Raw genomic sequence first — 22,989 nt, 5'->3', positions numbered from 1 at the left:
CAGTAGAAGAACAGGCACTACTTCAATCCAGCTTCACAGTGTCCTTGAAAGACCATTGTAAGCAGTAGTACACTAGCATGAAATAATGACAGCAGCACTGAAAAAACTGAAGGCAGATCCTGAACTCCAGACATTGTTGCTCATGTTTCTGGTCACTTGGGGGCATGATTCTATTTAGAAATGCTAGAAACTCTAACAAAATAGAACAGAAAAGGGTACAAAACTTGGTGTTTTCCCACTCTTACATGCTTAAAAGTCTTTAGTCCTTAGAGCTCTGAAGACAATCTTCATTCCCATCCTCATTTTATTTTCTCCTTCCCATGCATACTTCAGTTACTGTTTCTCTGTGCCAATGTATTATCCTGTTTTAGAATAATCAGTGTTATATGTTGGGTTAAGATAGACTTAAAACCCAATTACTGACATTTTTAGATACTTGAGTCCAATTAGGTGAGCTCTTGGACGTAGGAGTGCTTTTTACTAAACCGGAGTCTTTGGCTGGTGTCTTGGATTTGATTCCTCTAGCAAACTGTCCCTCTTGGTTAAAGTAGGGTTACCAAAGCGTACAACACTTTGGCATTGTGATTTATTTAAAATTTTAGTGAGAGTGAACTACGCTGGTAGCTTTAGAAAGGTACTTATGCTCGTACAGAAAACTTCAATCTGCTGAATTTATTGCAAGTACATTAGGTTGCTATGTGTAACAGCTTTTATAAAAGATTGATCCAGGAATGTTTTCTGCAGCGTCTGTTCATCTTTAGTCAAGTACCCTCAGTCGACAGGCAGAAGGAAAACACATTGAACTGGATTTGAATAAATTGAGGAAGTCCGTTGTCCCTAGGCAGAAGCAGTTTGAACTGGGGTAATTTTTACAAATAATTCTTCTATTCCAGTAACCTCCTCTGAAGTGACCCTGAAGTTTATTAAAGTCCACACAACTTAATCTGTAACTGGATGTGCTGTTTGTTGACTCACTTGTTCAGCTGGAAACAAGTAGGAGATTCCTTCATAGTTACCCAACTAGTGGCAGCGCATGTGAGGTCTTTGACAAAGCATTTCTGAATGGTGACTCTACTGGTGATGTACACACTGCTTATTTGCTGTATGAAGCCATAGCTAAGCCTGAGCCTCATGTGGAGCAGACTTTCTTTTTGGTGCATACAAAGGAACACTTTGCTGATTCTGTTTATTCTGCTTGGGCTCAGGAGCTAGGAAGACGACTGAAAATGAATGGCTTTAAATCCCCATTGTTAGTTTTAGTCCTGTGAACCTTAGGCAGTGACTAAAACCCTCTCTGTCCCTTTTTAAGTAAAAGACAGTGGTATGGAGGGGACCTTCACCATTACAGTTAATATTCAGGAGCACCTGTAGCTGCTAGTTGGAACAGTGCTCTGCTCCTTTTTCCTGTGACAGGTTCCCAGCCTGGCTGTTCTGTAAGGCAGATTTCATTGTACTTGCCCTGCCTGCTTGTCTGGTTCTTGTCCTCTGCAGTACAATGCGTCCGTGTTTGTTACTCCTGCTGCTGCCAATGTTTTTTTCCAAGCACACCCAATGGCTGCCACATTTCCTGTGGAAGCATTAGACGGTAGCTTTATGAAACTGGGCAATGCAGTGGGTCTCACATGGACTGTAGCACTGAAGGAAACTGCAGTCTTGTGTGATCCACGTAAGAAGTGAGGTTCCAGGCTGCAAAGTGGTAATAACACTCATTAAACACCTTTTTTTCCCCCAATTTCATGCTTCTATGTTGTGGCCTTCTTTTTAGGACTCTCTGGGTTATGTGTTGATTCACCTCACTCTCCAGCTGTAAAGCTGCAACAAGCTTGGTCATGGCCACTTGAGGGTTTGGTTTTCCAAATGTTATATAGACTGGAGGTTGAGATGAGAGGACAGCTGATTGTAGGTAATCTAGGAAAGCTTCTCTCCTGTAGCTGGAGTTACTATTAAGCCTTCCAAAATAAGACCATCCTCAGTTTCCCTTGTCTCATGCTAGGGATGAGTGTGGTCCTTGGACGCTTCTCAGCCTCGCCAGAGAAGGTGGGTGACCTACAGTCCGCTCTTTTATTTCCCTCCTCTTAGTTAGTTCTTTGCCTTTCAAACATTAGGATTTTACTCAAGGGTTTGGGGGTTGGGGTTTTTTTTACCTTCTGCAACAATACTATGGTGTTACAGCCTGTATGGTGATTACTAATTCTCAGTTGGGGGTAACTTTGTTGCTCCTGTGTTCTTAGAGGCAAGAAGTTGTTTACATGTTGCTCTTCATTGTATTAATTTCTTTATTTATATCTCTGTTTTAATTTGAAACTTCCTGTGTGATCTTAAACACTTTCATGTTCAAGGAGCAGAACCAGCAGTTATGTCAACATGGATTTACTTGTGGTAATGGAGCAGCTTTGCAGAGGTGGCTGAAAAACAAGGGAAGATGAGGATAAAGGAGATGAAACTTTCTTCTTTCCTAGCCAACTAAAAGCCAGCTGTTAAGCAAGGATAGTATAGTATGTGAAATAGTATTTTTTTCATAGATAAAAACATATTTATTGCAGATCTGGCAGGAACATGTTTCTCAAATACTCCTACCTGTTAAAAAAAATGTAAATATTTCCACTGTAAATCTCACTACTCCTGTAACTCATGTAGAGAAAAGGAGGCCTTTTGTATGAGACAGTATTAATATTTTTTTCTGTTCTACTTTTTTTTTTGTTCTCTTTAACTAGAGGGAGAGCTTCCACTGACTAGAAATGGAACCACTGTTTGGCTTAGTAAAAGTAAACATGAGTTGACTCTTAAATAATTTTCTCTGTAGGAATTCAGGTTAGGTCTTAAGTGTTTCTCTGGCTCATCATTAACCATGTCTGACCTGTTCCTGAGCATGTGACCAGTCTGAGAGTAGCTGAGTAGCTTTCATCAGCTAATAGTTATGTATTATGAGATTTAGATGAGGAATGCCACAAAGACAAGTGAAAAGTCTTCTTACTAATATGTTATTGCTTCTTTGTCATACAAGACTCATTTTCAGGTGGAAAAAGTGAGATTTTTTTCTTTTGCATTTGAGACAGCAGTTGCTTGAAGAAAATGCATTTTTGCTTGTGTGGCATCATGCACCCTGTTTCCCGCACTGCACAGTTCCCAAGGGGGACTTGCCTTGTGCAGTGGCTCATTGCCAGCCCACAGCTGGCAAGGTGCTGCTCCTGCAGGGTTGCCATGTGAGCATTGAAAGAGCTGTTGATCTCCATTATATGCAAACATCTACCCTGATCTTCAGTGTAGAAGTGGCTGCAGGAGTTAGCACGCCTCTGATGGGGACTGTTGCCATCTCCTGGTGACTTTGGTGAAGAATGCCTGTGTGCACACAGTGTGTGCCATTCTGCAGCTTCAGAGCATAGTTCAGCAGCTAGCTGTATGTACCCAAGGAACCTGAGCTAAAGTGTCAGACTTTGCACTAAAATGGATTAAAATCACTCACAAGATCCAGTCAGGCTCGGTTACAGGATTGGTAATGCCCAGAAGGACAGGGGCGACCTCTGGTAGTCATATTACTCCTGTCTTTCAGAGCTCCTTGGGAAGTTGGAAGAATCGGGAAGTGGAGAAAGTAAAACCATAAAGGGTGAGGTAACCTAGGAACCCGTGAAAACTGTGCTCTGATCTTTGGTCCCTGGCCATTACCAGTATGTTTACAGTGCAGTGCTAGGACTTCGTGAGTTGGGCCTAAGCTCTCCGGGACACTTGAGCATTACTGATGGATTGAGAGGCACCAAAGCAGCTGCCAGGTGCCTTGATGTGCCAGCCTGAAGTCCCTGCACAGAGGTAAAAGCTGATTAAGTGAAGGAGGCAGTACCATTTTAAATATCGCCATCAGCAGCAAAGCTGAGAACTTAAGGACCTCTGTTTTATGAAAAGTAATCCCAGGTGTCCAACAGTTTTGCTCTCCATTTTCAGTGCTAAGACCTTCTCTCTGCTTGTTTTCCAAATAGGGCAGAGAAAGGAGCCAGCAGAGACGTTTCTACAGTCTAACCTTCAGGAGGAGAGGCTAGGGCTACCCTATTTTTCCCTTGAGGAAAGGAAGGGATAGTGACTTCTATCTAAGAAATTTCAAAGCCAGTTTGTGCTTTGAATCAAATTCTGTAAGATCTCTGTGTGTACATGTGAGGGAACAAGACATTTCACCTCTGTGATCCAGGTGGTAATGTCCTAAAGCTTCTTTTAAAGTTTGTTTTATCAGTAAAGCTGTACGAGTTCATGAGTGTAGACAAATGTCTGGTGTTTGGGTGGTTTTGTGATTATATGTATAATACCATATCAAATGTTTGAATTAGTAGTAACTACAGTAAGAAATCTATAAGAAAACCCCAAGACAACCCCAAAGAATTGTAAGACTACATAAGAAATGTATTTTTTAGCCTGTATACACTCTAGCATGTTTATATTTATATGGACTACAAAGGATGGATTTCTTTAACTCATCAACATGCAGGTATGTACTGTAAATTAAGATTTTTGTGAAGGCCAGCTTCTCTGCTTCCTGTGTTATACTGGTCCTACTAACTTGCTTTTGGCTTTTTCATGAAGTGAATTTTTCATTCTTCAGGAGTGCTGTTGGAGAATATTGGCCACAATTTACTTTTACTGCTCCACCTTTTTTCTGTTTGCTTACTTGAATTCAATGCAGCATACTTCATATGAACAAAAAATTGAAAAGAGAAATGCTGTGGAGTTTTTTTTTTTTCTGAATAATACCCTTATTGTGAAAGGTTAAGGTGGAAAATGCTAAATTATGGGAAGCCCAGACTAATTGGTGTCAGTTCAGTTCTTCGGTTTTTTAGTATATCTTATTTTTTTCCCCTTGAGGTTTGAAAACCTTTTAGCACTTTGCTATTTTGATAAATACTTACAGACTTCTTGGTAAAATGTGTTTTAATTTTGTGCTGAATTCTTGAATCACAAGATCTGAACTGGAATGAACTTCCCTCTGCCTGGAATTGTATAGCTGACCAGCTATGCAGTGCTGCCTTTTAATTTCCTCTCAATTATCTACTCGTATTCAGTTTTAGAAGTAGGAAAGATATCTAACTAACTTCGAATGCAAATATTTTAAGTATAGGCTTTGTTCCAGAGCATTTTTCAAGTGAGAGCCTTTATTTAAAACACAAACCTGGATTTTCTTTATTTGCAGTTAAATAATGCATCTCTAGGTGGCGGTAGGACACATCAGTATTTTTTCTGTCTGCAAAACAGCTGTTAACAAGAGTGCTTGCAGTTTGTTTTGGGTTTGGTTTTTTATTTGTTCTCACTGTAAAAGAACATACAGAATACATGAGCACCTTGGCTCATGAATCAGATGTGAGAGTGCCTTGGAACAAATAAAGGATCGTTTGTGTTCAGTTTTATAGATATTAAAACTTCACACTGTTGAAGAGAACACAGGCCAGTTACCTGTTTGTTTGTTTGTTTTAAAACAATGCGTTACACTGAAGATAAAAAAAAGGCTTAATTACCCCCAGGCAGTATTTACCGGTAGGTGTGACCAGCTCCAGCTGCCGAGGAGCAGCAGGGAGGGAGGACCCCCATCCCATCCCATCCCATCCCATCCCATCCCATCCCATCCCATCCCACAGGCAGGAGGCCCCCGCCGGGCTCGACGGCAGGTGGTGACTGTAGAAAAAATTCTACAATTTTCACTTATGTTTTGCTGCTTTTCAGCTCAATTAAAATAAAAGCTGTGTGAAACTAATCTTACAGTGCTGTTCCCCAATTTTTTAGTAGCTCATGTCCACTGAATTCCCCCAAGGACTTCTGCCTTGAGGTATTTGATTTTCACCTCATGCAAACTTTGGGGACTAACTTTCCCCTTTTTTTGATATCTTCATTACCTGGGTGTGCACAGAGAGAAATGGCTACAGCAGTCATAGACATGTTATCTAAAGCAGTGTGGAAAATCCAATATGATTTAATTTACTGGAGACTTGTTATGGAACAAAGATTAGAATTAATATTATTACTAAAAATGTTCTAAGGAATTCCAGTTTTATCTAACTGCTTAATGTAAGTCACAGGTAACTTTCTGCTTGTAACTGAAGTTGTGTCTGTTACAGATCTCTTCCACGGTAGATGGAAAAAAACCTCTTTTTTTAATGGTTTTCTTCATTACTTAGAGATGCCTTTTACTGCAATTTTAACTGTATTTAGGGAAAAAAATAGCGTGCTAGTCAAGTGAGGATTCCATGTGCTATTGTACCGTCATGTTTTCTGCTGACTGTGTGATACACCAATCTGTCTTGAGAGGGACACAGAAATACAGAGAAGACAAGTCTACTCCTAGCTGAGATCAAGCAAAAATAAGTTATTTTTCTTATGTATTCTTTCATTTTAGAAGATGTGAGGGTGTTAAGCTGAGATAAAGCATGTTGAGGATATTAGTTTTGTAGTGTGATAAACTGCATGTCCTTAAAGTGTCTGTCCGTTTTTCTCCTTGCTTTTTCATGTGACAGCAAAATATATTATGCTGAAAATAAGGCTCAGATGATGTGTCACTTTTTGCCGTTCAAAACTAATATAGTTTATGAAATACACTTAAAAATTACTGGTGGTTTGCATGCCACATTTTAAAAATGTAAAGATCTCAAAATTACAATTTAAACCTGGACACCTGGTGACTTTTTTTTTTTTGGTGTACTGTAAGCCCATGAATGCTTTGTTGTTGTCTCTTATCAATGTACTGGTTCTGAAATATTTGTGTATGATAATGTCATGGCAGTTGTTCATATGGCTTTCCAAAATGACATGCATAAAATACAATTAAGCTAGAAAAGAATTGTGCTGCTTATTTTAAAAAATTAATATTAAAAGGCCTGATGTATACTTATTATAGTGAAACTATTAACTGATTTTTAAATGGCGTGTTTCTACCTAAACACTTTAATACATTCTCATGCTTTATAAGAAACCTTGGGCATTGTCTTTGAGTTGGCAAAAAAACATCACTAGTTGTTCTGGGACTTCTTAAGCAGAGTCTTTGTAGTGGGTTGAAAAAGTCTTGAGTATCAGTTTCTGTCAACTTTTATGGCTTTAGAATTGTCAAGCAAAAATGCATAAAGTTAAGTGGGAATTGTCTGTGCCCCTGTGCCCCATTAAAATTTCTCTTCGTCTTCACAAACAGCTGCTGAAATACAAAGAATACTACATCAGCTTGGAACACCACAAGATACGCCTGAGTTGAGGCAACAGCTGTGAGTACTTCACATGAAAATGTTTCGTTTCATTTCATTGCATTGTAAACAATCTCCTGGTAGATGATGAGGTGGTTTTTTGTTAGGCAGAGTGCTTGATCTCATTGAGAAAGGCGAGTATAGAGATATGCTTGAAATTTAAATGCTGCGATCCCCTTTTTAAAATTAATCTTGGATAGTCTTTGCAAAGTAGAGTCAGCTGGTTTGCCCATTTACATTGCCTGCAGCATCCATACATCTATAAAACCTATGCTGTATGCCAGCAAACAGAAAGGGGCTGGAACAAAAAGCAATGTCACATTTTTAAAAACAAACACCCGCACCCTTCTATGCCAGTCAACTCTTCAAATCTATCTGTGTGAGTTTCACAAGGTAATGAATATATTGGGTTTTGTGAGATGTGATACTGGGGCAGAGAGAGGAATGTCATCTTAGCGATGAAAGCAACAGTAAGGGATGACATTATAGAATAAACATGTACCAGAAATACTAGACTAGCAGAAGTGAATAAGGCTCCAAGGCAGATGTGCTGTGGTTCAGTCACCTGAAGGTGGACTTTCATTAATATGCCACTAGCAGAGACAGTCAGCTGCTCTCCACTTCTCTGCACAGTCTAATGAACCAGTATGTTTTTTTCCATTAAACTCCTTTAGCACATTAATCTCGGCATCATAAATGCATGCAGGCGACGTGTTGTGCTAACCCTGTGGGTGAGAAAGTTGGCAGCCTTCAGTGTAGTTAATGCTGCGCTGTGGCTATTGAGCAGGAGGGGGAGGAGGTGTGTGTTGGACCAAAGGCATCACATTCATTTTGTATTGCTTTATAAAAACCCGAGTTCAGGGCCCATAACGTTAGCCAGGTACAATCCACAGTGGTTGTCCTACTGAAGACTGTGAATAAGTGAAGATCAACATACACAGTTTATGCAATAACCAGACAGGATCTAGGCATAAATTCGCAACTAAACTGGGTAGAAACTGCTGTGAACTGATGTTCCAGTCCCTTTCTGGAGGTAATATATATGGTAAACTTCCTTGAGTTTTCATCTGTCCCTTTTTCACTTGTCTGAATGTTTGGCCCTTCCTGTCATGTTGGTATGTATCTGAAAAGTTATTTGACTATTTTAAATATTGATGTTGATTGTTTGCTAATAGCTTCCCAGATAAAACCTTTTTATATACACTGGGGAGAAGATACAAAAGCAGGCAAAGAGTTTTAGTTGCTCCAGGAAAAATGTATGAAAATTGGTAAAGGAGTATGTGATAATATTGGAAGCAAAGAGACGTAAAACCAAAAATAGCAATGCTGTTGAAGAAGAGGCTTTTTTTTAAGCACTGTTAAAGCTATTCGTAAATAATGATGTTTTCAGCTAACTTTGCAGCTATTGTATCATGGGAGAATATAGATCTCTTTGGATAAGTGTCCCAGTAACTGTCAGGAATTGACCTTTCATGAACTGTGGTATTGGAATTATATTCAAGCCATAGTATGTTCTTCCACAGAGAAAAGACTTGGTCTTTTCTACAGTTATTCTGAACTCAGAAATGACCAGATGTTTCTAACTATCGATAGCCTCAAAAGGACTTTGAAAAGCATGTTTAGATATTCATAATAACTAGAAAGCTATTGCTGTGTGTTAGGAAAATAGAAGGGAAAAAAAGGTGAGTAATGAGATGCTGTCACACTGAGGAGCACACACCTTGAGCATCTGTCCTGCCTGGAATCTATGGTGTCACGCCTTTACAATGAGGAACAGAATAAAGATGGCTTTGTGCACTTCAGAGAAGCATTTAGTACTGCTGCTTTTCTGAGAATCAGTGAAATTCAAACAAAGTAAGCCAATGGTCTCTAACAAACCTTTGCTTTTGGTTTTAGGCAACAGAAGCAGCAATACACCAACCAGCTCGCCAAAGAAACTGACAAATACATTAAAGAGTTTGGATCTTTGCCAGCAACAAGTGAACAGGTATAAAACCAAAGAGCATGTCTTGTTTGACTATCATGTTGGCTCATGTAGAGTGCTTGAGTGACTTCAGTTCTGCATGCCCAATTTTGTACTCCTCGCCAGGCTTTCAAAGCGCTGTTTAGTTAACACATTTGCACAACAGGGACACTTACTACATGAGAATATTTTGTTGCAGCCCAGACTTGTTCCAAAGTTGTTTTTATGTATCAGGAATGAGGTAGTTTGACTGAAATGGTAGGAATCAAGACAGTGGGCTGTGCCTGTGATTTCAGGTAGCTGGGCACTTTGTAATCCATTGCAGTGATGATACGTCTGACTCCACAGGCACTCTCACTGCTTCCAGGGTCAAGGAATTGTGTGCCAAAACTGCTTGCAGGTCAGGTGGCCAGACCTGTTCATCCACTCCGAATAATTTGATTACGCACAGTAGGCCTGTTCTACATCACTCAGATCAGCACACGTGCTATGTCTTGTCCACAGGTTTTCCTTTCTTAAGAGGAGTGGGGACAGGACCTGTTACTAAAACAACCTGTGCAGTCTTTAAACTGCTTCTTTCCCAGGTTTGTGTAAAATCTCAGCAGGAGGTAACATGTGAAGTGCCTGTTGACATTAGCACACTCCTATCTTATGGTTTCTTATTCTAGTGAAATCTGTCACTTAAATAAGGGAAGAGCAACAGGATCCCTGAAAATGTGAATTCAGGTTATTGTCACTCAAACAACTTGCCTGGTCTGTGGTTGGTCACCAAGGAGCCTTTAGGAAAATGAATTGTCCTGAAACACTGAATTCAAATGCATGCTATGATCCACATGTGCTCATCCAGTCAAGTTGTAAACTTCTAATAGAGGTGTTAAAACTTGGTCTTGGCAGTGAGGTGTTTTACTGTTTAATTTTACCCCTTTTATCATGAGCATCCTCATCAAAGCTACCTCCCAATGAAATGCATAAATAACAGATTGATGAATGGCAAATTATACCCTCTCAGAAATTTGGAAAGAAAGGTTGATGTATACATTTAGGGAAATATGGTGGAGGCTTTCCTGAGTGCCCAGTATTCCTCTTCCCTCCCCTATATCTTAAGAAAAAAGCCAGAAAGGTTAGAACAGGTATTTTTGAAGCAGTTCTTTAGCACTTAAGGAAGGATGTGAACCCACTTCTGGATGCAGTTCAATATGTATTTCCAGCATTTATGTAAAATACATGTGAAGTGCCCTGTTCTTTCTTTTCTGTATCCTTCCTTCCCCATACAGTCACCTCTGCATATTTTAGCATTCATGGTATCAAAATACTTAAACATTAGGTTTTATAATCAACAGATAATAAGGATGGTAGAGGCTTTCTTGTCCCTGCCCATTTCTCATTTCCAGCTGTTAAATGAAAATAAATACGTTGGTTTCCTCCTTGAATTGTGCAGACTTATGTGATCCCAGAGGGAAGGAAGATTTTTCCATGCAGTTGCAAATGGTTTTGTAGACAGCCTTCCCTTACACCTATTTAGAAAAAAAATGAGTATATGCCTTAGCATTGAGCAGCCTGGAAATGGCAGAGCCTTGAAAAGCCAGAGCTTATTTGACTTGGTAAAACTCTTTCTCCTATAGCGTCAAAGAAAAATACAGAAAGACCGTCTTGTGGGGGAGTTCACCACAGCACTAACAAATTTCCAAAGACTCCAAAGGCAAGCTGCAGAGAAAGAAAAAGACTTTGTAGCCAGAGTAAGAGCCAGCTCAAGGGTATCTGTAAGTATCGGAAAATGTGCCATTATGCCCTGTTCACAGTGGTGTTGGTGGTGTTCGATGTCAAACTTGCCTCCACAATGTTACTTACAAAAGCTTATCTCTGACTGCAAATACTGCAGAATGCGTGCTATGTGATTATAAGTATATAATTATAACCTTTCTTTACTCACTTTTATGCATAGCTGAATTACACAGTTCATTTTATAGTAAAGGCTGAATTAAGTTGTAATAACACCCTGCAAGAACTGTTACTTCTTCCTTGCCTTTGTCACACAAAGGCATGAACTGCCCCTGGGTTCATGCTGTAATCTTGCAAAAGCAATTTTTAGTAGATTTTGAAGTGCTTTAGCTGGACCTTTAGGTATCAACAAATTATTCCTACAGGGAAGAATCACTTGCCAGACTTCTATGTAGTATTAAAGTGGAGAAGTGCTGAGGAGCTTGAGATGTTGAGCTTTTCTTTGTCAGCATATCAGTTTTGCCTTTTCACTCTGCCAAATACGCATTGCTATACTTGTAAATTTTAGCAGGCAGTTACTGAGCTGAATGTTTTTGCTTGTGTTTCAGCTTTATGCATGCATAAAGCAAAATCAAAATGAGAACGTGTTAAATCATGTTTCAGTTTGAAGTTGACTTACTATAAACCTTGTAATATTGACTCATCATAGAAATGCTGGCCTTTCAGGGCCATAATGTTTTATTTATATTTTTAAACACTGATCATGTAGGGTGGTGCTCCTGAAGATAGCTACAAAGAAGGAACACTTGTCTCTTGGGACAGGTAGGTTGAATTTGTTAATAAGTCTTAACCTAGTTCAGAATAATAAATGTCCTGTAGATAAGCCAGCTGCCAATTTTTTTTTTTTTTTTTTCTGATCAATTGCCTTTTTCTGGAGGGAGTTGGGATAGGTGGTTCAGTTAGGCTTTCTTCCATAGGGCAAGTTTAGAGAAGAAGCTTTTGTGGGATAGGTGGGAAGAAAAAGAAGCACTTTGCATCATGTCCCCCTTTTTTCCCCCATACTTCAGCTTTAGTCATCTCCTTAAGCTGCTCTAAGTCTGTGTTTGGGCTTTCTGAGACCCAAACTCAGGTAAGCAGAGTCCAACCTGTGAATAGAGTAAAACTTAAGTTGTGATAAGGGTCCAGTGTTTACTGGGATCTTCCATTGCTTTCGTACTCTCCATGAACTGCTTCTCAGTCTCGGATTCTGTTTTGTTGGCTAGCTTGCTTTTGCCTCAGATGGATATAAACTTTGCAGTTTATAATTCGGAAAAAACTTTGCCGTTGTATTCATACTTGGAATTTCCAATCAGCTAGCTCAATGCTATGTGTAACTTTGCTCAGCAGCAGCTTCCTAGACCAGAGGTGTGACCTTTACTGTTAGCTAGACAGCCAAAGGCAAAAACCTGCATTTTATTAACTGATAATGTAAAGTATGTGCTATGTATTTAACTGCCGTTTTAGTCTTCTGAGTTGTTTCTCATCATGCCTGTTCAATTCTGGGTGGCTTTTTGTTTGTTTGTTTGGTAGTCAACCGCAAGCACAAGTGCAAGATGACGAAATTACAGAAGATGACCTCCGTCTTATTGAGGAGAGAGAATCTTCCATTAGGCAGCTTGAGGTAAGTACAAGTGGTTTTACAGCGCAATGTGCTTTTAATGTTTCCAAAGAAAAAACATTGTATAGTGGCATGAGAATTAATTGCAGACATTAATCTTGAGGGGTTAGGGTTTGTTTGTGGGTGTGTTTTTTTCCTTCAAAACTACAAATATTGCCATTAGATGTGAAATGTGCATTAGAAATCTTCTGTATGAAAGCCATCTTTTGATACTGTGTTTGACTTCAGTAGTTCAGTTATGGAATAAGAGAGTGCTCATGTGATTGCAAGAAAAAAATACATATCCCTTTTTTCCAACATAGTCATCATATTATAGCACCTTTTTTAATAGTGACTATAAATGAAGCAAAATTATATCTTTCCTCCCACGTACTCCTAATGTATTGTTCAACATCTTCATTTTGGAAGCATTCATTTTGAACACTTCTGAAAATACAGAGATACTCTGTTTCCTTCAAATTTTTATAATTAAGGGCTTGTCAAAAGTTAAAACATTTTAAAACAAGATGTAAACTACACAGGTTGTCATGTGTGATGAAATACTGACATCAATAGACTTCTGTGAAGACAAAATTAATTTTTCCAGCCAGTCTGGAATCCATATCTCTGCCATCAACAAGAAGGATGCTGGAACTGGAGTTTGTCAGGAAGTCTTGCTGATGCATGTGGCAAAATCCATTCTATGTATACATTTTTCAATAATCTCTCTCTTGCCACCCATATATTAACATACAGTGAACTAAACGTGTCAGTCATTAGTGAAGAAGAGACCATATACACAGTGGTAATCTGGCATCTATCACTTCATCATAACCAGATGGTAATAGGATAATGTAATATAGGTGCAATGGCCTGGTCATATTATAGAGGTAATTTCTGTAAACTGTGCTGCTTATTAAATTTGCATGTGTTTCATTTAATAGACGTGCTAAAACTAACGCAAAATACTTTCTGTACATGCTTTTATTAATTTGGCTTAAACAGATAGTTTTTAAGCAAAGTTGGCATGAGCCTTTCCCTTCAGTTAGACTGATACAAGTGTGTAGACAAAACCTCAGCAATGAGAGATCCTGTTTGTGATGTGAAGTGTACTTTCTGCACATACTCATCTTCAGTTAGTTTTATTATAATAAACTCTGTCTTGTAGTACCAAAAAAGCCTTCCAAATAAACGTATTAAGGTTTTTTATCCTGTAATGTAAAGGATCATGGAGCAGTATTTGTCTCTAAATGTACAGAGATGATAGAATGTTATGTCAATTAATGTGATGATTGTTTTCTTGCAGGCAGATATTATGGACATCAATGAAATTTTTAAAGATCTAGGAATGATGATTCATGAACAAGGTGATGTGATAGGTAAGTCCAATTCGAATATTCTCTGAAAATCTTTTATTCTGTGTCTCTGCAGATCAGCAATGTAGAACTTCCTTTTGCTGGAAAAATTCCTCTAATGAGAATATCAATGCTAAAGCAAATCAGGTGCAACCTAATAATGGGTAGATTGGCTGAGGAGACTGGAAATACATTAAGAAAATGTGTTTAAAATGTAGTTTAAAACGTTATATAGTTTTAAATGTGTACAAAATGTCTTTAAAAGTGGTTTTTTGAATTGTTTGTACATAAAATTGGAGTTCATGTGAGGAGTTTTACTGTATTGACCAGTGATATAAGTGTGCAGATTCAGCAAAGGTTCCTGCTTTACCCTCCATGCAAACAGATTTATTCTTTTAATGAAATGTGATTGGAAAATACATTTTCTGAGTCTGCTGCTGAGCCATGCTGTCCAGCATACATTTGCAGGGCTTTTTCTATCGCCTTAGCCCATAATGTGTTCTTGTTTTTCCAGGAAGAAAAAAATAAATCTGTGTCAGTATGATAGAATACTCGACTGGTCATGCCTCTTGGGGTGTTTTGTGTGTCTGTTCCCTCTGATTTCATAGTCCTTAAGACTTTTTTAATCTGAGCAGAGAGTAGTCAGTAGCAAGTTGGAGAACAAGTAAAGGTTTAAAAAAAAAAAAAAGGAAAAGTACTGAAACTCTCTACCCCAGTTGGTATCTAAGGGTCAGCCCTGCTTCTAAAGCAGGGGAACTGTTACTGGCATGGATTCAGGCACTCGTTGCCCGGGCGGTTCAGAAATTAACTCAGGGATAAATATAGGATGGGTCAAATTTCCATAATGCAAGGTATAAAACTTTGGGTATTGATGAAAACACCAGCAGTTGGGGGGCAGCTATTACATATGCTCTCAAGTGTATTTCAGTATTCTAAACCTTTGGCTGGGTTATGACTAACCAAAATTTGAAATATTTCCTTTTAAAATAAAGACAGCATAGAAGCCAACGTGGAAAATGCAGATGTACATGTGCAGCAAGCAAACCAACAGCTGTCAAGAGCAGCAAACTACCAGGTAACGTCAATGCTGACTGCCGGTTGTGCGTAACAGGCCTTACTCACTAGTCCTGACTTCTACTTTCTTACACAGTTCAGATTTTGCTTATCAGTTTCCTCAAGGCTTGGAGACTTATTTAAACATTTATGTTAGACTGCAATGGTATTTCTAGATCACAATACAACAAAAGTCGGTGACCTCTGAAAACTTTGGGTTTCCTGTAAAATTAGCCAGGCTGTTTCAGAGCACCTGGAGTTATACCTTTATTTAAAAAACAAAACAAAACACCAAAAAAAAAACCCTGAACAAACAAACTCCTCCTTTTACAGCTCAAGAAGTAAAAAGTTCCTGTGTATGGAGAGCTAGCCTCTAAAGATCACTGGAGGAGTAGGGAAGATATACAGGGAAGTCTTCTGAAGATGCTGCCAGTTGGCACCAATTTTTGCTGTCTAAAATCTTCTTAAAGCTGTATATATCCAGCTTCTGTTAATTGCTACCCTGATGTTAAAAATATTTCAAACTCTCAATTTTTTTAAAGAGCCTTTTAAATACCTTTAAATGCCACTTCTTTCTAACATTTTTTGAACTTATTAGAAATAATCCTATTAGTAATAAATCTTCCCTCTTAAGGCAGAGTTAGTCCTTAGACTTTTTTTTTTTTTTAATCCTCTTATGTGTGTTAGTAGTAGCCAGGACAGTAAATCAATGACAAAATGTCTGAAGGATTGCCTGCTGATTTCAGGGAGAGGGAAGAGGGTGGATGCATCCTTGAACTGTATTCTAGGTGGCACATTAAGTAGGGTTGATGGCTCCTATTTTGATACTGACAAAGTTCAGGGAAAAAAAAAGTAGTAGCAGCCAAAATTTTCAGTGGAAGGTGTTAGTGTTCTGGTTGAAATTTAAAATGAAAAACTTTGTGCTTTATCTTGAGGAGGAAAGGATGAATATGAATAGCCTTCCTTTGAGATCAGAAGAGACTTTTGACAAGCTTCTGTTCAGTGGGTCTTGCAGCAGAGACCAAACACTGGGCAGAGTTGGCCTGTTTTTGAGAGGATTGTGCAGTTTGCTTCAGATTTGAACTTTCCTTTGCTTGAGAACTCATCCTTGTTCCAAGACACTGAAAAATCATTTCCACTTTCAGCAGACTTACTTTAATCTTGGCAGCTGTTGTATCTGTATGCCCTGACCCCCCCCACATGCTGGCCGGACGAGGCTGCACATGGTTGGTACCCTCACAAGTCCTGTTTGTAGTTAGATGAGGTTTGCACCACTCATCTGCACTGTGGAGTGCATTCACACAGCAGAGCTGTTTGGGCAAAGCCAGGCTCCTCTCCCTTCTTTCCCCCTTTACCACTGCTGCTTCAGCACTTGCAGAAATGATGGTCAAGTGTATGAGGAAATAAGATCTCCATGTCTTTAGTCCACTACCTTGCTTAAGTAGTGTTACAGGGAAAATGTTTGACTTCACTGCAGTGTTGGCAAGAGGTGGTCTCCAGGGTAAAAACGGAAGAGACTGGGAGTATAAGGAGAGAATTGGCCACAGATTTTTAAAAGAAGGAAGGTAATCTAGCAAATGGATTGAGTTCTAGCAAGTAACATGATGAAATGAAGAAATCTTAGCCTGATGATGGGAGAAGTGCCAGTGAGATAGTAAAACTAGAAGAGAATATTTAAGAAACCTGGTAGTCTGGGTGGTACTGTGCAGAGAACTGGCAGCTCCAATGAAGAACTGACACAGATGTAGTTCTGCAGGGGAGAAAAAACAAAAACACCCAGGCAGAAGAACCTCTGCCAAATAGAGCAAAGCCTGGCTTTTCTTCTGGAGCTGTGGCCTAGAATCCCAAGATTTGAGTGTTATTATCCCTTGGCTATCAGCAAAAGCCTGTGAAACCCACTGGTAATTTCCTTTCCTGCTGTGAAGGAAACCTTCAGATTCCATATCCTTCAGATAAAGGATGACAGATGGCTGCTAGTCTTGGGTGTTCTGGTATCTCAAGTTACAGACCTGTATGGGAGATGTGAAAGTTCTGGACATGCTCATAAATTACACATGCTTTATTCTAGGGACATCTGTAGAACTGGGTCTCTAGTCAGGTCTCTTTTTTTTTTCTTTTTTTCTTTATTTTTTTTTTTAAGAGCAAGTTATACCTAAAAAACTTCACAAAACCAACTTTCAAATAACTCTGAATAGCTGCAAAGTCAGTCTTCCAGAAGTCTAAAATTGCAGTCCTTCGTCACCTTCTCTATATACATTAATAGTCTTTAAATATTTTTTTCCAGCAGACCATTTCTGCCTCCTCTACTGTGCAGATTGATTGTCCATTTTCCTTTGTACATGGTCACTTGCTCTTTCACATTTTATTTTCCCTAGTGTTCTACATTCATTACATTACTGCATTCTCTTTCATTAGTTTATTATGTATGCCAGAAAATACCATTGAAATAATTCTGTTGAATAATACAACCATAAAAGTAAGTAATGGGTAAATTAGCGCTTTTTTTTTTTTTTTCCTTGAACAGCTTTATATGACTTGCTGTTAGCAAGGACACAATTATTTAGATTGCACAAGCAGTAGGACCATAAAAGCATTTGATTTGAGTAGTCTTCTGATGTGATGGTGCAGTTTCCAATCAACTTGTTTTTTTTTCTCTATTGGCAGCAAAAATCCCGAAAGAAGATGTGCATCCTCGTTATTGTACTTGCTGTTGGCGTATTGCTTCTTGGAATCATCATATGGTTATCTGTAAAATAAGCCTCTGGAGAAAATGTTGCAATTGGTATTTAAATTATGAAAGGAAATTCCTGGTCCTGGTTTGCTTATTGTGAAGCTGAGTAAAATAATGGTTCTGTACTTCATCACACTTATTTTTTTATAAGACTTTTTGTTTTAACCTGGGAAGTAACATTCTCAGTACTACCGTAAGTATAACTGCCTGCCCTCTTGGATGTGACTGCTGTCTTACCAGGAAGAAAAAACAGTCAACATCATAAACTGTTCCGTTAACTTAAACATAAAAACCTGTTAAGGTTTAGGGGGGCTAATCAAAATCCTGATAATTTGTTTTGAAGGAGTGGATAATTATCTTTTGAGATATTGCTAAATGTTGCTGCCAGAACAAACTCCTGAATTGTTGCTTGCGGCAACAAATTCACATCTCAGAATTTATTTTTAAGTTAGAAATGTATTTCCATATCTTTCCCTTCCATCCCACTCACCTGCCTATTTGATATGGGTGGTTCAGAAATAAAATGTAGGTTGCTGAAGTTGGTGTGATCTCTCTTTTATAACTGAAGCCTTTGAATTAAGCCTTCAGTTTGCCTGAAATCTTTTAGATGCTTCATATATCTCTGTATCTGGGGTTGAGTATGGTTATGCCTGGAAGCCTCCTGAAAAGGTGGGTAGGGTGGATGATGTAATGATGTGGATTTTTTGTTTCAGTTCTTGCATTAAGAAATATGGTGGTTTATGTGCACACGTTTGGTATCTCTGCATCCGAAGTGTGCATCAATGAGCTTGGCTAGATGAAATTAAGCTCTAGTCTGTGAGTTCTTAGATTTGCTGGGAAGAATAGAAATTCCCAACTTCTTAACTGCACTCGAATATCACTGTTCTGAAACTGCTGTGATTCGGTTTCCATGAACTGCTCCAAAGTTGTACATGAGGTCTTTCTTACAGCTGAAGAAAAGCAGATTACAAGTTCAATTCCAAGTTCAACAGCGGTATTTGAAATTAAGTTGAAATCGGTTGAACTGATTCAAACTGTTTGAGATGTTTGATGCTTGCAGCCTTTAAAATGACCTTTTTCCTTTTGTGCCATTTTGTACTAATGTATTAAAAATGTAACAACACTTTTTTGCCAATTAATCTATTTGCCTTTTTAATTGATCTTGATGAACTAATCTGAAAAGTGTACAGATGAAAAGGTCGATAATCTGTATTTTATAAAGTTCTTGTGGACTAGACTGATAGAGAATGCACTGTTTACATGGTGAGCTAAGAAATGTTATTTGGGAACAATCTAACTCTAAGCATACATGGACTTAAGAATTGTAACCGTGCAACCAAAATAAAGGTCTTTTAAAGAGTATGATTTTCTAGTAGTTACTTTTTTTTTTTTCAGAATCTGTCTTTACAAGCGCAGCTGTCGTCTTTGCCTTTATGTACATGATTGAAACTTTTCTGAACAACTCCAGAGAACTTCAGCTCTGCTGGCTAATCAGCCCAGAGGGACCTGTGTTCCTGTGCTGCACTTCTCATCGTTAATGAAAATGCTCCTGGATTTGCATTCCCACTCGCGTGAGCCTAGTCCCAGGAGGAAAGGCTGCTTTGCTCTGCGTGGCTGCTGACAGTGGGTGCTGAGGGTGGGCTGTTACTTGCTCTGCTTTGGCATAGCATGAAGATTTTAAGGGATGTGAATCCACGGTGCAAGAAAGGAGGCTTGTGTTGCCGTATTTGGATTCTCAAAAGCAATGGAAGGAAAATAAGTCCTGTGAAACTGCGTGATTACATTCTCTGTAACGTGGAAAATATTTCTGAGATTGAAAGGGGAATTTAATTTTCGTGTAAGTTGCAGTATTGACTCTTGTGTTGAGATCCCAGCTACTGTGCTCCTGTGCCTGCCTTTGTGCTGTGAGTGAGGCGGGGACACCATTACCCTTACTTGTTAAATAACCATCGGACGTGCTTTCGGCCCCTACCAGCCATGGTAAGGCTGGCACTAGTAATGCCAATGCCTTTTTTTGTTTCCAGACTACACTAGTCTAAACTAGTGGAGCAGTCAGCATTTTGGCTGAGTAGCTTTCTCACCAGTGAACTGTCTAAAAATGACTTTGGAAGTTTCCTGACCTTAATGGTTAACAAACTCTTTACACTATTGCAAACAGGCACAGAGAAATGGCCTGATCCTACTTGCCCAGATCATTTTCTTTATTGCAATACCTCATACCTACTTCTGTCAGTGACTGAGTGATTCCACTGATGTGCTGGGGAAGGAAAAGCCGGACTTCAACAGCAGATCTTCAGGTCTGACTCCTGGCAGATCAGAAATTTGGTCTATGCATAATACTTGTCACATTTCATATACATTGCAATTTGTCTGTTTTTCTGCTAGGAGGGTTCTCTGCTAAAAGGCTTATCAAGTTTCATCTTGGGATGAAATGGTATATTTACTGATTGCCTTATCAAGGGATGACTACTTTCATTATTGAGGTTATCCAGCAGCAACTGTAAGGCAGAATAGCCAGTATATAAAGGTTCATCCACCAGGAGCTGGTGAGAATCAAGCTGGGGCAACAATTTCAAGTGACTTAGAAATTCTGAGTTGCACAGCATCGCATTTCCCAAACCCATGCTGCTACTTGCTACCTCTGTTCTTGTATGTCTTTATTTCCCACATGCAGTCGGCTCTTTGTTTTAACTTGTGCACCTTATCTGTTGAACTGCTCCCAGGTGGTAGTGGTTCAGGCACTGTCAGGGAGGAGAGCTGCTGAGTGCCACGCTGCATGCATTGGTTGCTTTCATTCGTGATCTCCTACTCATAAAAACTGCTTATGGGGTGGGGGTCCCTCTCCAACGTCCTCTCAGACGCAAGATTTCTTCCTTTCTTGAATCCCAGGGGAGGGGGGACACCGGAGCCCTTTACCTCTGGAAGAGATGAAGGGCCAGCTGTCAGAAGCCGTGGGGATGTCTCTGCTGGGGGCTGGCTGGTTCCAGCTGGGCTGCTGCTTACCCAGCCGTGGGGCAGGGGGTGGTGGGGAAATCGGCACTGGAGTGTTTACACACTGACTCCTGTGCCTGTTGGAGGGAGCAGCCTGCAAGGCCCTAATTGCTCATTAAGAATCTTGGTGCTATTAATTTTCAAACTTGATTAGGCAGAAACAAAGTGTTGGGCTTTTTTCTATTTAGAGTGTCCACGTTGGGGGGCATAAATCCTCCTTTTTAAGCTGCTCTTAATGGAGCTCCTCTCCTGTATTTTCTCTCCCCTGCATACATGCACACTTCGCTGTATAAAATGCAATTTCCAAGTATTTAAAGAGTTGATATCTATTAAGAACCCAGTAAAACATCTGGATGTAACGTGTATGAGTCAATGTTTTTAGAACAAAGATTTTGGCTGTTCCAAATTATCCATCAATATCTGTCAGATTAGCAAGGCCAAAACATTCAAAGCACCCTTCATTTTACTGAAGGAACCTGGGAAGAATAGTTCCTTTGTAGTTATCTTCACCACACACCAGGGGTGCTTTTCTGTTCTCTCTTGCTTTTTCAAAGAGCTGAAAATCACAGGGGCAGACAGATTTTTAAAGTTTTTTTTTTTTATTTCCCTCCCTGCACCTCCCCCCTTGGAAATTGTTCTTGATAATAAGCAGGGTATATAATATTGCCAAACTAACTTCATACCTAAGAGCCTTCTTAAGTTACCCACACGCACACTGTGCATTTAGTCGGCAAAATGCACACAGTGCATTAATGTCAGAGGTATGAGCTAGATTTTGGGCATCAAAAGTAGTTTGAAACCATGAAAAAAAATTTAATCTTGGGAATAAGGGGTCAAAAGGTGGGAGGAGGGAGGTAATGACATAATCTGTTAGGATAGTTTGAAAGATCAAATACCTTTGTATTTGATCACTGTTTTGGGATGTTTCAAGGACCGTTTGTGCTGCTGGGTATCATGTTTGAAGAGATGATTTGCTTTGCTTCAGTTCTGGTTGAACCTATTTGATGCTTTCAAGAGCAGAAGGTTAGTGAGAGAGGAAAGAGCAGGGATCTCCTTGCTGCTCTACATCAACATTTGATGGCTTGCTGTTTCTTATGATACCTACCGTGCAAAGTGGTGCTTAAGTGCATAGCATGCAGCTTTCCTTTTCAGTTTGCAATTAAGTCCAAATCTCTCACCCAAAGCTGTTGCGGAGTGAGGAGTGATTATTCTCTGATGAGGTGCTCACCTGCAGAGCCATTCTAGATGTTACTGCAACATACTGTTGAAAGAATAACTATCTGAAAGCAATCAGCTTTCAGACATCTTTGTTCTTTACGTGTCTCCGATGGTGCCCTTGAAGCTGCAGAAGTTTCTGTAGCTTAAAAATGCAGATAGCAAGGCATTCATTTAATTCTTTGTGTGTCCTGAATGTGTTCAATAATAAAGGAAGCCAAGCGTTTGCACAACAGTGAGGAACTCTATAAAATCCAGAAATAATCAGAAAAAGTAACAAAATGTTCGTTTTCGAAAGGCATGTCGTATTCCCTCAAGTAGAACATCATGAGAGAACCAAACAATGTTGTAATTTGCTATTTATACAACTGATTCTCTGCTTTTCCTGTTGGCTATCTTGAATGTCTAGGCTTGAACACAGCTGCAGTGATTCTTTTTGCTCCTATTCCAAAAACAAGAAAGGTACTTGGCTAAGGGAATGCATCACATTTGTTGATATTTGCAAGAATATTCTGAAGAAGAAAAACTGTAAGTGTCTGCTCATTAACAGTCATGCCTCAGTCCACAACACAGCACTTTTCTGCTACTGCTGATAAAATAGATTTTTCTGATTTATCAAAAAAAACCCCAAAACCTAGATTACAAGGCTTGTTTGTGTAGCAAAAAAGACAGGCCTGTAACAAAGGCCTACATATATATGATAAGAAACTATTCATTGTTACTTTAGGTAGAAGGCTAAAGATTCTTAGAATGAGCACCTGTTACACATCATGATAAAAAGGAGGACCTACAAGACACTTCAAGGCCCTTATATACGTACTTTTCAGAAAGGGAGGACACTAACTGCCTCCAGGAGCATCCTTATCTTCCTGAGGCATGTAGCAAACAATTACCAACACCAAAGTACTGAGAAACTAGGGGAAAGGTAATTTGGGCCAGGGTCCCCACGACCACCCACCCATAAGCCCCCTACCCAAATTATACCACCTACTCAAAAGACAGAGGCGGAGAAAGGAACTGAGCATGCATTCTAGTTTGCATACTAGGCAAAGAAATAGGAACCAACTATTGTAACGGGGAGTGCACCACTTTGTAATCTTTGTCACATTGTGTATAAATATGAC

At 39.3% G+C, this 22,989-nt stretch overlaps 1 protein-coding gene across 4 annotated transcripts in view; it reads left to right on the top strand.

Annotated features, from left to right (window-relative positions):
• The window catches only part of STX7 (syntaxin 7), a 35,053-nt gene extending 16,032 nt beyond the window's left edge, over positions 1 to 19,021 (top strand). For all 4 annotated transcript variants that reach the window (XM_075748112.1, XM_075748110.1, XM_075748111.1 and 1 more), the window contains exons 3-10: positions 7,154 to 7,223; positions 9,099 to 9,189; positions 10,788 to 10,925; positions 11,654 to 11,706; positions 12,454 to 12,544; positions 13,827 to 13,899; positions 14,868 to 14,950; positions 17,593 to 19,021. In XM_075748112.1, the coding sequence (XP_075604227.1) occupies positions 7,154 to 7,223; positions 9,099 to 9,189; positions 10,788 to 10,925; positions 11,654 to 11,706; positions 12,454 to 12,544; positions 13,827 to 13,899; positions 14,868 to 14,950; positions 17,593 to 17,685 (692 nt within the window). In that variant the 3' untranslated portion in view covers positions 17,686 to 19,021. The remainder of the gene's footprint in view (positions 1 to 7,153; positions 7,224 to 9,098; positions 9,190 to 10,787; positions 10,926 to 11,653; positions 11,707 to 12,453; positions 12,545 to 13,826; positions 13,900 to 14,867; positions 14,951 to 17,592) is intronic.
• Positions 19,022 to 22,989: the final 3,968 nt, after the last annotated feature.

The sequence above is a fragment of the Balearica regulorum genome, chromosome 3 (assembly GCF_011004875.1).
Source record: "Balearica regulorum gibbericeps isolate bBalReg1 chromosome 3, bBalReg1.pri, whole genome shotgun sequence".
Taxonomy (NCBI): domain Eukaryota; kingdom Metazoa; phylum Chordata; class Aves; order Gruiformes; family Gruidae; genus Balearica; species Balearica regulorum.
Note: the sequence above shows the minus strand (reverse complement) of the source record. Positions and strands in the feature narration are given on the sequence as shown.